At 37.6% G+C, this 14,493-nt stretch overlaps 1 protein-coding gene across 1 annotated transcript in view; it reads right to left on the reverse strand.

The window, feature by feature from the left end:
• ARFRP1 (ARF related protein 1) overlaps nt 1-14,493 on the reverse strand; it is a 22,702-nt gene continuing 8,209 nt past the window's right edge. The window contains 4 exon segments of the mRNA XM_074210504.1: nt 1-3,778; nt 4,302-4,402; nt 8,743-8,813; nt 10,468-10,549. Coding sequence (XP_074066605.1) covers nt 3,691-3,778; nt 4,302-4,402; nt 8,743-8,813; nt 10,468-10,549 — 342 coding nt within the window. The 3' untranslated portion in view covers nt 1-3,690.

Raw genomic sequence — 14,493 nt, forward strand, 5'->3', positions numbered from 1 at the left:
TTTCTGATCAGATTTTTATTTTTCCAAACACAGAGAACCACTGGGGATTAAAGACAATTGCTACACTTTGAGAGTGGTGGCCTCAAGCTCCTCCATCAGTGGCCTGTTTAGTGGTCAAGCTGAAGGTGTCAGTAAGTAGGGAAAATATAGTTCTGTAACAAGCATTTAAGCTTAAAGCTGGACAAAATCTGGCCAAACTTCTGCTGAAGAGCTAGGTAACAGATATCAGCAAACTGGGAACCAGCTTAATCCCTCAATCCCTAAACCAAAAGCTGCTGTTGTGAGAGTCAAGTTTTTAGAGTTACTAGGCTCATCTATTTTTTTCAATTTTTCGCTAGGCCAATCACAGTTGTCTGGGTGAACAAGAAGCCATGACTTTGAGGGCCTCAGGGCAATTAGGCTTATGAAAACCCAAGTTTTCACAAATTAAAACAGGACTAAAATAGGGATGAGGAAGTTCCAACCCAGCAGCTGCAAAGTCTAGTCTGGAATTTCCAAAGGAAGAAAAGATGTTTATGTTATGGAGTTGGTTTGGATCAGTCCAATAATATGAGTGGGATGGTTTAAGTGGTAATCCTAAAATGTTTGGGGGAAACTAGAATTGAAGACAGATACGAGAAAACTAAGTCCTCAGTAATAGTCAAATTAGAGGCTTCTCTACTGAGTCACAAGCTTCATTTCACCAAAACAAGGAGGTATTCAATGGGAAACATGGTTATTTAGACTTCTGTAGAAAATTGATTTAATTTTTATCAGCCGGGCTCCAAGAAAAGTCTCAAACTGTCATCTCTTTGGTCAAAGTAAACAAATGAGACACACTATTCTCTAATTTTGATAGGTCCCAAGTGAAGCCTAATCCTAAACTAACTCTAATATTGACCTCTTTTAATCTATATTTAGCTGGAGTTGCTGGCTAGCTAATTGGCTCGAAGGAGCCAAATCTATAGGAATCCTCTGGAACTCCTCTGGAGTGGTAGGGTTTAGAGTTTGGAGGATAGAGAACTTCAACTGAACCATTTGCCATGCTTCTTACTGATGGACCAGAGAGCCTCACAGAACATTTTATTTTCCATTCCCATCCAACTCAGCTAGGGCTCACTGTCCAAGAAATTAGAAAGGTAGCACATTTAATGTTGCCAGGTCTATTTACAAAGGGGATTTCTGCACAAACATTTCTTGTTACCATGTAACATGAAGAACGTGATGTTCCTGTAAGGGCAAACATGACCTAGGGACAAACATGAAATATGCTGAACTCCTCCCTCAAAGGACAGATAATAGAACAAATCCTACTTTGGTTTTGGAATGTACTTACTGTCAATTTGGGCAGCTTTCTCTTCCCTTCCTTCCCACACCCCAGGAGCTCAAAGCTCTCAGTAAACATTAACTCTCTCACCACCAATCTGCAATAAAGTAACAGATAACTGGTCCTTCTGGACCAGACTTTATAAACTCCTCTGTAACAGAGAGAGAAACCTTATATCAGAGGGAATTTGTCCAAGACTACTCAGATGTTTAGAGGACCTTGGAACCATGTTTCTCTTCCTCTGACTCAGTTCAAGAAGTAGCAACTACCCAATTAGCATTAGGACTGGAGGGAAATGTACAAGTCAAAATTCTCAAACTGAAAGGGAAGGGAGGCAGGTAAAATTTTGCTTCTTTACTCTTTCTAAATTAAAGGTAAAGGAGCATAAAGAATGAGGTTTAGAGATATATTTGCTTGCATTAGACCAAGAGAAACAGACTCTAGACAGGAGGTTGGGCTGGCCTATATTCAGAAATACTTCATGCCTGTAGCTTGTAGATTGCTCAACAGATCCACTACGGCCAAGGCCATGTCCTGGAAGGGCTATATGGTTAGTGCACACTGCTTTACTTGACTTTATAAATGGCCTCCATGTAGCAGAACAAATTTGGGAGAATGTTGCTTAAAATCTACCCAGGGCATAATGATCGAGCTTAAGGCACAACTTAGCATGCAGGCTACAGGGGCAAACAGAGACCATACAAAATAGGAAGCCAGAGTCTAGATACCCTTGGTCTTGGCTTTCCTATCTTAGCCCTCTTTCTGCCCCCCCTTTGGGAGGTTAAAATTAGCTGTAACAAAGGCTATCTACCAATAGCATTTTGCCATTGCTCATATTCTCTGTTCAAGTTGCCACTTAAGTCTAGCCTGAAAAGAAAGAAAAATTTCTTCCTGAATATGTGCTTCCAGTCCACTTTCCTATAGGCATTGTAAGAGTTATACTCAAGTGTTTGGCTTCTTAACTTTAGTGTGAGAGAAGAGCAGCTGTGTGATTCTGTCACTATTACTATCACAAATTTCAGGCAAGTGGATTCATAAGTGATCAGCTCTTATGCCATTAGTTATCTGCCCAAGCCTTCTTATAAGAGACTCCCGGATTAAAATCAAAATCCTTAGAATGAGACAAGTATTAACAATAAGAAGATAGGGAGGTTGTCCCTAGTGATCCTCAGTTGCTTCACATCTTAAAAAGATAAACTATGATGGACACTAAAGGTCAGTCAGCTGCCTGGGTTGGAAAGCTAAGGTTTCTATGGTTTCTAGGAAGGATTTCCTACCTCTCACTGCCTCTGCTTGCAACACTACAATTAGGCCAATGACCTGCATTATTTGGAGCCAATTTCTATGTGGAAACTGCCAAGGCTGCTCTTTAATAACACCCACATCTCCTGGAAAACCCCACAACCACTTATGGCTTATGAACCCAGGCCTGGGCCAGGTTTGAACAAGTTATTTCAATTACCTATTCTGGACCCCAGGGCTGAAGTCCTGGAAGTCAAACTAGGATTTCGAGTTGAATGTTGTTTGAGGTGAGCAGGTAGCATCTGCTAAATTTTGGCTCAAAATATTCAAACTTTTCCTTGGAGCCCACTTTTTATATGTTGTCTGGTAGAGCTGCTCTAGACAGCAAAAATGTGTCACTCAAGCAGATCAGATAGGGTCTAGCAACTAGAGTTACCTCTGCCTACTCCTGATAGCAATGTTCATCATTCTGGGAAAGGCTGGAAAACCAAGAGCAAGTCATTTGCCCCCAGGAAAGGGGCAATGGGGAAGTTATTAGAAAACACAATGGATTTAGAGCCAAAGAGTAGTCCTCCAGCCAGAACTCAGTCAAATAAGCCCCAGAAAACTAGAGTTTCAGGGCAGATGAAAATCACTGTCTTATATGCCTGTCACAACCACTCATCAATACTCACATGAAGGACTAGCCTGAGTCAGTTTTTCATGTTTGGTCTGGAGAGATGAAGAACTAAATTTAGGGCACTAACCAAAGATACTCCACCAGTTCCCTGAGCACCTGAGAATATGGCCCCACACCTCATGGTGGTGTGGGTAAAATCACTCATGACACCTGATAGTTTCTGTGTTCCAGGTAAGGTGTTGGTCCTACCATTCCCCATTCAGGAGGGCCTTGTGTTTGGTCACAGAGAAATTCTCCCCCAACACCCTCCCTTTTCCCCTCTCTAACCCCCAGGTAGAATCCTCAGGATGACTTTTCCTGGAAGGAGAAAAAAGTTTGTCTTATAAAAAAAAAAATCAAAAATCCAAATGAAAAGAATCCAATCGATGATAAGGTCCCGGGCCCCTGTTCCCTGGACAAGGAGGGTGGGTGGAGTCTGCGCTGGGGGCAGTTGTCCAAGCACAGCAGTGGTGCTTCTTTGGCCTTACGTGATGTCCTTCTGCCGTGGGGGGCGGTGGATATTCCTCATGACACACTTCACCATCCATTCGATGCCCTCATTCACCCCTTTGCTGAGAAAACACCAGATATGAATTAGTGGTTCCCCATGGTTCCTCAAAAGGTGTGAGATGGGAAAAAGTGGAGAGGCTCTGGGTTTTTGAAGACAGGCCTTGGATAGCTCATAATCAAGAAGGGACAGTGGCCACAGCTATAAGCTCCCTTTACAGATCTTACTCAAGTTTATGCATGTCCACATTGGAAGGGATTTGACCATATTTTCTTCCAGAGTTATAAACATATCTTTGTTGACTCTATCCATTAAGGGCTGGCAACAGCTAGCTCTTGACTCTGAACCACTCTGGTCCTCCTCCTTATAAATCCATTTACATGTGGGGGCAACTGCTCTAAGCAAGCAGAAATACACTAGGTACTAGCATGATAAGAATATAAATTCTCTGGTCACTGATAGTTCCCAAGTGTAGGCCATAAAAAAAGTGACATTTTGGGATCCTGTTAGGCCTGAAAATAGTCTATGACATCACAGAGGGTATGGTCAGAAAATATCTACTAGTAAGGCTACCTTCCCACACTTACCCTGTGAGAGCTGAGCAAGCCTGTGTCAGGCAATCTCTCTTTCCAATTTTATTAATACAGTCACTGAATGCAGTTTTGATGTCAGGAATGGATAAGCAGGTCTGATGAGAAAGGAAAAGGACAGAAACATTATAAAAAGCTAGTCCTTTGATCACAGAAGCCTCAAGGATGGTGACAATTGGCCACCTTTTGGAAGAATGTGTCCAAAAGAAAGGGAAAGTTAAAAGATCAACTTAATGCTTACTGAATTATCTAAATTAAAAAAAAGTTATTTTATCTTCCCTCAGTTATCTGCAAAAACAAGTTTCAACATTCACTTTTAAAACCTCCTACCAACTCCCCCCATTGAAAAAACAAGTTATTTGAGATAGGGTAAAAAATATGTAGCCATGAAAAAACATTAGCACAATAGTCATGTTATTAAAATAAATATAACTGGGCTAGGTGGCGCAGTGGATAAAGCACCTGCCCTGGAGTCAGGAGTACCTGGGTTCAAATCCGGTCTCAAACACTTAATTACCTAGCTGTGTGGCCTTGGGCAAGCCACTTAACTCCATTTGCCTTTCAAACACCCAATAAACAAATAAATAAAAACCCCAACTAAAAAAAATCTTATGAAAAATAGTTTTTAAAAAAGTATGCTTCAATCTATATTGAATATCTAAGTTCTTATCCCTAGCCTCTCTTTTTCATTTTCTCTGGGTCATCTAGGCACATTAGCCATTTATCTTTCTCTCTCTCTCTCTCTCTTTTTAGGTTTTTTGCAAGGCAATGGGGTTAAGTGGCTTGCCCAAGGTCATAGAGCTAGTTAATATTAAGTGTCTGAGACCAAATTTGAACCCTGGTCCTCTTGACTCCAAGGTCAGTGTTCTATCCACTGTGCAACCCAGCTGTCCCAAGAACAGCTTCTCTTATTTCATTCATCAATCAGAATGCCACCCATTTTTCAGGAGAACATCCCTTTCCTTCAAGAGGTGTTTCTGACCAAGGTTTCTTTTTCCTCTCCAACAGGTTAAAAAAAAAAAAAGATTCTGGGCTTCAATCTAGGTTTATATAAATATTTTGAAAAATCCCAGATATTTTCTCCAGGATACTCTGGGGAAAAGAAAGGGAAAAGACAAGTAAACATAGTAATTCAGAAATGGATAAGGCAAGTACAGCTACCAACCTGGAACTCTCCAGTTATCAATAACAGCTCAGCCTCACCCTCAAGAAATCTCCAGAGGCCTAATGCTGGCAAGGGTGAGGGACCCAAAGCTAATAAACAGAGTCAGTTCAGCCTCTGAAGTAGAGGAAAAAAAGGAGAGGAAAGTGGAGGAAGAGGGAAAGGGCAATTCAAAGAGAAAAGACCTAACAAAACAGGCATCAATTGTAGAAACTAAGAAAAATCAAACCCCATTATAAACGCTTGCCGAAACAGATTGCTCAACACTTTCTAAAAAACTCATGAATATAAGGGACTATTAAAAAATATTCCAAGAAGCTTCACTTCTCTACAGACTTCATCTTTATGTTATTTCCAGGGAATAAGCCAGAGATAAACCTTCCCTTTCAAAGACAAAGATATTAAGGGAGCTGTGTAAGAACATCACAGTACAAGCCAGAAAGAGCTATGTGTAGAATTCAGGGCAAAAGCTTCCCATTTTACAACTCCTTTCAGCCTTTATGTCTCTGCAGTTTTGATAGAATCCAGCTCAGTCCTGCAGCTGAGAATCCCTCTACTCCCATCTATTTCCTGGCCCCCCCCCCCCCCAAAGAATTGACCACCTATTTACAACAAGCTGCATTGGAAACTTATCTAAGAAGCAAGGGGCAAAGCTGAGAGGAAGGGGTAGGTAAACAATAAATAACATCTGACCAGCCCTATGCCTTTGGGCCCCTCCAGCATTAGTTTACCACCTCATAAAACTTCTAGGATTCTTCAAAGTTTCCTACCATCCCAAAAAAGTGGTGAAATAAATACGAAATAAGAAGACCCAGGGGCGCCTAGGTGGCGCAGTGGATAAAGCACTGGCCCTGGAGTCAGTAGTACCTGGGTTCAAATCCAGTCTCAGACACTTAATAATTACCTAGCTGTGTGGCCTTGGGCAAGCCACTTTACCCCATTTGCCTTGCAAAAAAAAAAAAAAACCCTTAAAAAAAACCCCAGAAATAAGCTAAAAATGTACTCTACGGAGTTCAAGGCAAAACTGTATTTCACTCATAAATTATATGATTGAGAGGTATGTATAACATGACAACTCAAATACCCAACAAATGAGTTGCTAGCCACTACTTCTTTCCCAGCTTTAAGCAGAAGGTCTGAGGCCAATCTCTTATATTTAGGAAAGACACCAAGGCAGGAAGCTCTAGTAGGATGATCTCTGGGAGGGTTTTCCTCAATTTCATGCAGTCATTTATCTAAAGACTTTGGGCATAAAGAGGTTTTTCTTTTCCTACACAGAAATTTCATTCCTTTCTCTGGGAACACCTTTTCTTTGTCATGATAAATTTAAGATTTGGGGACAAAAAGAAACACAACTGAAGGTCACTATGGAGGCATTTGAATCTGAGAAGAAACTACTCATCATTTAGTATCTGTGCTCTAGCACAGATAAACGTAAGGCAGGTGACTAAACAAAGCCCTGCTTCCAGGAGACACCCTAGCTGACTAAGTCTGTTCCAAGGCTCAATATAGGACTTTGGAAATTACACATCACAGAGCCGAGCCAAGCCAGCAGGCTCAGCCCAGTTGGTGCTTAGAGGGAAATTGAATTCTAGAAAGAAGCCAGGAAATGAAAACCAACCCTTAGCCAGCGATGACCAATCTTTCTTCAAGAAAAAGAAATATTCTTCTGATATTCTATGATCTCTATGGTATACACAGTCCCCCAGGATGGTTGCTATTCCCCAAAGTCTGATATTTGATCACAATAAATCATAATAATCAAAGGCTAAAAATGAGACTATTTATAAACAAAAATGATTCTGGAAAAGCAACTTTCTGGTCTTCTTAACATCTAGAGGAAAACTTCTTAGTATATTTAAAAGTCATTATATAAGCAAGCAGTTATCAACAATGAAAAATGAGCCAAAGGCTACCATTTACAACATGCCAACAACTGAAAAATATGAAGCACATATTCCTATTCCTTTCCTATACATAAACACACATATATATACACACACATATACACGCATATATGAATAAAGTGTTTCTGTTAATGACAACAGATCCTAATTTTATTTCCTTCACTGATTTCAGACAAGAAGATATTTTTCCAATCCTCTATCTGATTGAATACCTTTCTTTTCCATTAGCTAGCTTTCATAGTAAATTTGTCTTCTGAAGACCTTTTTAAGACTTTAAATCTAATCTTCTCCAGAATTTTTGCTTCAAGGTAATTAAGGTGGTTATTCTTCTAGTTTTAGTTCATCTAAGAAATCATAATAGTATCTAAAGGAAAATAAAAATTTGTTTAAGTTCCCTCAACACTAATAGAAAGATAAGTCCCAGTAAAATAACAGTTTCTGGAGAGTAGGATCATCAAATAGCCTACTTTTAGGTACTTGTTGGTTAAAGTCCAAGGTCCAATTGTGAGGTAGAAATATAAAGGATAAATCAATTCAATGGGAGAGTATGGAGGTAGCATAAAAGAAGAATAGAATTTATATGTATTAGTAAATGTAGCTTTAACCTTTTTCTGAACACTGTCTTATGATAATGTCAATCTGCCTCCCTCCAGTGGGCAAAAGATAGTTCTACATCTTTGTGGAAGTCAGAAAAGGGAGAGATAAAGGGGACAGACACCCTGAGGCAAACACACCAACTAATTTCAGTTCACACCTATTTGGCCAACTCTTAAAGGGGAATCTCAGCTTGACTAATGGCTTGAATCTCTTCAAAGTACAAGTTCTGCAGTTTCAAGTGTCATCTTCTAGATCTTCAGATGTAATGAAAAAGGAAAAGATGGAGACAACAGTTTTAGGAATGAAGTAATGAGAATGAAACTGGGTTCTCAAGCAGAGAGGGGAGAGTTTTAAAAGACCATTATTTTTTACCTGAGCAAATTTTATAGCACTAAGCAAGGTAGAGTCAAAATCCATCACAGATCAGTGGTCCTTAGGCACACTATTTTGACACAATACTGGGCAGCAGAGGAAGGAGAAGACTACAAAATCCAAAAGCCTGGAAAACATGCTACTAGAGAAGGGGCTTAGACCTTAAGGGCCAAGTCATATGGGAGAGGATTGACAGGGTTTGGGAACCTTACATAAAAGATCTTAGATATAAACTACCATACATACTTTTCTTTGGGTCCTGAGCATAGTAGGTACTTAAAACTCAAACTAAAATAGATACTTATGCCAACCCTCTGCTTGGATCTGGGGTTCAGAGAAGTCAAGTCCAGTTTCAACAAAGAAATCAATCTAAGACTGAGCAAGGAGCCAGTAATCTCACCTCTACATCCTGCTTATTGGCCAGGACCAAGATAGGGACCCCCTCCAGGGCTTCACTGGTGATCATTTTCTCTGGGAGAAACAAAAATGATGAGTGATGAGCTACCCCAGGGTTGGGGGCATTAAACTCTGTAAGGAATTTCATTTTCAAGACCCCAGATAAGGTTGTATCTATGGCCATAGTACCCAAATGAGTGGTTTGTATCTCATGCCTTCACTTCCTCATATCCCAGGGTCTTGTCAAGCTCCCCAATTTGGCTTTCACTCTCTTAACCTTATGAAATAGCCCTCTTAAAGGTCAATGACTACTTAATCATCATATGCAGTAGATTTTTCCTCAGGTCTCATTCCATTCTCTTACAGAAATTTCCTTTGTCAATCTCTGTTCCCTCATTTTCTGTTTGTCACACTGTACAATGTTGGTTCTCCTATCATTCGGATCTTTTCTTAATTTGCTATCTCCTTCTATTCCCAATCACCCCAACAAGGCTATTCCCTAATATTCTGTCCCTGGCTCTCCTCTCTCTTCAGAGTTTCCTCTAAAGTTCTCATACACTATCACCTCTTTGTAGAATACTTCCAAGTCTGTATGTCCAGTCCAAACTTCTGACCTGAGCTTCAACCTATCATTTGCCTCTACTTGATGGAAATTTTTACCTATATATTCTGGCTGGCACTTCAAACAAGTATGCTTAAAAGAGACTGTACTCACTTGCCTCAATTCTTTCATTACAGGTAGACCTTCTTTCTTACTACTGTATTTAATGCCCTATTAGAATCATTATCTGCCAGTTAATCAAGCTGAAAATCTTAGAATTATATTTGAAGATTCTCTCTTTCTTATGCCTCATATCCAGTAAGATGATAAGGCCTCTCTAAATTTCCTTTAAAACACTTCTCAAATTCATTCCTTTTATTCCTACTACAGCTACTACAGCTCAGATCCTTATTACAATAGTCTCCTTGCCAACAGTCTTTCTCCACTCAAATCTACTGCTACTTTAAAAAAAGTGCCAGTCTTTGACTTGGGATTGAGTCTCACCATCCTCTCTGGGAAAACCTAGGAAAATCAATTCATTTTTTGAGTCTATTTCTTCATCTATAAAATGGACACTTGCACAACATACTCCAAAGGAATATTTCAAGGAAAATACTTAGTACACCTTAAAGCAATATGTAAATGATAGATCTTTTCAGAACACAATTCTGATGTCATTCCTGAACTAAATAAAATCCAGATTCCTCGATGGGATATTCAAAGTCTTTTACAATCTGGCCTCAGATTTTTTTTCTGTCTTGCTTTCCACTTATTCCTTTATACAAATTTCACGTTCCAGCAAAAACAGACTATTCCTTTCTTCTCAAAACTGATTTGTATGTTTTTTTTCCCAGTTTAAATGACCTCATTTCCAATTATAGAAATTCTATTCAGGCCCAGTTTAAATGCTACTTCTCCAAAGGAGCCTTCTCTGATTACTCTTCCTTTGTCTAGCATTTTGCATGTATTACTAATAAAGTACTTATATAATGCCTTGCATGAGGTTATTTGAGTTCATGTCCTATCTCCCTGACTAAACTCTCTCTTATCTAACACAGAAATCACGTCTCATTTATCTTTGTATTTTCTATGCCAAATGTGCCAGGGAGATGTGAATATAGCAGGCACACAATAAATAGTTTTTGAATGAACAAAACCAAAGACACTTCAGTCAAAACTACAACTCACCGAATGCTCTCTTGGTTTCTGAGAGTCTCTCCTCATCTGTAGAATCAATGACATAGATGACTCCATGGGACTCAGCATAATACTAGAATGACAGCATAATGGTTAACATTCAGGAGCAATTTCAATATGTTCAAAGCTCATTTCTTTTTTTTCATTTTTTAAATTATATTTCAAATATCCAGCTCCTCTCAGCAGTTCAGAGCTAGGATATCCCTAGGAGACCTGCTAGGGACAATGCTATCCAGATCCATAGGAAGAAAAATAAAATAAATTTAAAAAGCTCTACAGAATCTGAAGGAACACTACATTCACTTTTTTTTTTTTTGGTAAGGCAAATGGGGTTAAGTGGCTTGCTCAAGGCCACATAGCTAGGTAATTACCAAGTGTCTGAGGCCGGATTTGAATTCAGGTACTCCTGACTCCAGGGCCGGTGCTCTATCCACTGAGCACCTAGCTGCCCCTACATTCATTTTTTTTCCCTATCTTCTAATTTTTTTTTATTATTTTATTTGAGTTTTACAATTTTTCCCCCAATCTTACTTCCCTCCCCCCACAGAAAGCAATCTGTCAGTCTTGACTTTGTTTCCATGTCCTACATTCACTTTTAAAAAATTTCTCTTCTGTTTCTTTCCTATCTCATGGTTTTCTTTCTTTTCCTTTAATGCTAATTCCTCATACAGAAAATGACTAATCTATAAACATATTAAAACACTAATGTGTATGTACAATTCAATACTCAGGGGAGGGGGATGGGAAGGGAGCAAAGAAGGAAATTATGTAATTTAAAAATATGCATATGCATATGGCTGAATGTCAAAAAACTCAAAACATGTAATTGGAAAAATAAAATAACAATTGAAAAATATAATAAATTATATGTAAAGATAATTTTCAACATTTTTGTGAAGTTTTCTCCTTCCTATCCTTCTCTCCCCCATCATAGGATAGCAAGTCATCTCATATAGATTAAATATGTACAATTGTGTTACATATATTTCCATATTCATCAAATTAGGTAAAAAAAAGACTCAGAACAAAAAAGGAAAAATCATGAGAAGGAAAAAGCAAAAAACCAATTTAAAAAGGTGAAAATAGTATGTTGGTTCTGCATTGAGATTCCATAGCTTTTCCTCTGGATGTGGATGGACCTTTCCATTGAAAGACTTTTGGAACTGTTCTTTGATGGTTGTATTACTGAGAAGAGCTATGTCTATCACAGTGGATCAATGAACAATAACACTGTTAAGGTCTATGTTTTCCTGGTTCTACTTACTTTACTCAACAAGGGTTTGTGTTTAAGTTCAGGTTTTTCTGAAATCTTCCTGCTCATCTTTTCTTACTAAGCAGTAATATTCCATTCTATTAATATACTGTAACTTATTCAGCCATTCCTCAGTTGATAGGCATCATCTCAATTTCCAATTCTGTGTTACCACACAAAGTGTTATTGTGAATATTCTTGTACATGTGAGTCTTTTCCCCTTTTATGTGATATCTTTGTGATACAGACTTAGTAGTACTATTATTGTTGGATATCAAAAGGTATGCAACTTTTATTTTTATTACCCTTTAGGTTTAATTCCAAATTGCTCTCCAGAATGGTTGGATCAGGTCACAAACTCTACCAATAATATTAGTGTCCCAGTTTTCCCACATTTCCTCCAACACTGAACATTTTTCTTTTCTGTCATATTAGCCAATCTGATAGGTGTGATGTGATGCCTCAGTTGTTATAATTTGCAGTTATGTAATCAATAGCAATTTAAAGCATTTTTTCATGACAACAGGTTTAATTTCTTCATGTAAAAACTGCCTGTTCATAATCTTTGAGCATTTATCATTTGGGAAATGACTTCTATTCTTATAAATTTAACTAAAATATATATTTTAGAAATGAGGCCTTTATTAGAAACACTGGCTGTAAAAATTATTTCCTAGCTTTTTGGCTTTCCTTTTTATTTTGATAGTATTGGTTTCATTTGTGCAAAAACTTTTCAATTTCAAAATTATCCATTTTGCATTTAATTATACTCTATCTCTTCTTTGGTCATAAATTCTCTTCTCCATAGATCGGACAGGTAAATGATTCCTTACTCTAGTCTCACCCTTTAAGACTAAAGTACCCATTGACCTTTCCTTGACTGAGGGTGAGATAGTGATTTATGCCTAGTTTCTTCCATATTATTCTCCAGTTATCACAGAAGTTTTTGCCAAATAGTGAGTTCTTATCCCAGAGTTGGATGCTTGGGGTTTATCAAATAGTATAATACAGTAATTATTTACTTCTATGTCTTGTATACCCAATCTATTCCAGTGATCCACAACCTTATTTCTTAGCTGATATCAAATAGTTTTGATAACTGTTGCTTTATAATATAGTTTTAGATCTGTTATGGCTAAGCCACATTCCTTTGCATTTTTCTACATTAATTTCCTTGATTTTTTTAAAATTTAAGACAACGACATTAAGTAACTTGCCCAAGGTCACCTATCTAGGCAATTATTAAGGTGTCTGAGGCCGGATACGAACTTAGGTCCTCCTGACTCCAGGGTCAGTGCTCTATCCACTGTGTCACCTAATTGCCCCCTCCCTTGATATTCTTGATCTTTTTTTCTTCCAGATAAATTTTGTTATTTTTTTCTAGTTCTATAAAATAATTTTTGGGTAATCTGATTGGTATGGCACTAAATAAGAAACTGATATTTTCCCAGTTGTTTAGATTTGACTTTATTTCTGTGAAAAATGTTTTATATTTATATTCAAATAATACCTGAGTTTGTCTTGGCAGGTGTTATTTTATGCTGTTTACAGTTGTTCTGAATGGATTTTTTTTTATCTCTTGTTGCTAGGTTTTGTTGGCGATGTAAAGAAATGCTGATGATTTATATGAGTTTATTTTATATCCTGCAACTTTGCTACAGTTGTTTTAAGTAGCTTGTTGATGGATTCTCTGATCATATCTACAAAGAGTGATAGTTTTGCTTCTTCATTACCCATTCTAATTCCTGCAATTTCTTTTTCTGGGGCAGTTAGATAGTACAGTGGATAGAGCACCTGCCATGGAGTTAGGAGAACCTGAGGTCAAACTTGACTTCAGACACTTAATAAACTAACTAGTTGTGTGACCTTGGGCAAGTCACTTTAACCCCATTGCCTTGCCAAAAAAAAATGAAAAAAATTCTTTTTCTTTTCTTATTGCTAAAGAGAATGCTTCTAGTACAATATTGAATAATAGTTGTAATAATGGAAATCCTGTTTCACACCTGATTTTATTGGAAAGGTTATAGCTTATCTCCAATGTATATGATGCTTGCTGATAGTTTTATATAAATACTGCTTATCATTTTAGGGAAAACTTCATGTATTCCTATGTTCTCTAGTTTTTTTTAAATAGAGCAAATACTGTATTTTATCAAAAGTTTTTTCAGCATCTATTAAGATTTCTGATAGCTATTATTGATATGATCAGTTATGTTAATAGTTTTGCTAATATTGAACCAGCCCTGCATTGCTGGTAAATACTCCATTGAGTCATAGTGTATTGTCCTGGTGATAACTTGCTGTAATCTCTTTGTTAATATTTTATTTATAATTTTTGCATCAATATTTCATTGAGGAAATTGGTCTATAATTTTCTTTCTCAGTTTTGGCTCTTCCTGATTTAGGTTAAAGCATCATATTTATATCATAAAAGACATTTGGTAAGAGTCCTTCTTTACCTATTTTTCCAAATACTTTATATAGTATTAGAATTAATTTTTCTTTAAATGTTTGGTAGAATTCACTTGTGAATGCAATCACCCTTGGAGATTTTTTTCTTAGGGAGTTCACTGCGGGCTTGTTCAATTTCTTTTTCTTAATTGGGGTGATTTAAGTATTTTATTTCCCTATTACTAATCTGGGAATTATATTTTTGTAAATGTTCATCTATTTACTTAGATTTATTGGCATATATCTGGGCAAAATAGCTCTAAATTATTGCTTTAATTTCTTCTTTATTGTTGGTGAATTTATTCTTTTCACTT

Source organism: Macrotis lagotis, chromosome 1, assembly GCF_037893015.1.
Source record: "Macrotis lagotis isolate mMagLag1 chromosome 1, bilby.v1.9.chrom.fasta, whole genome shotgun sequence".
In the NCBI taxonomy this organism is placed as follows: domain Eukaryota; kingdom Metazoa; phylum Chordata; class Mammalia; order Peramelemorphia; family Peramelidae; genus Macrotis; species Macrotis lagotis.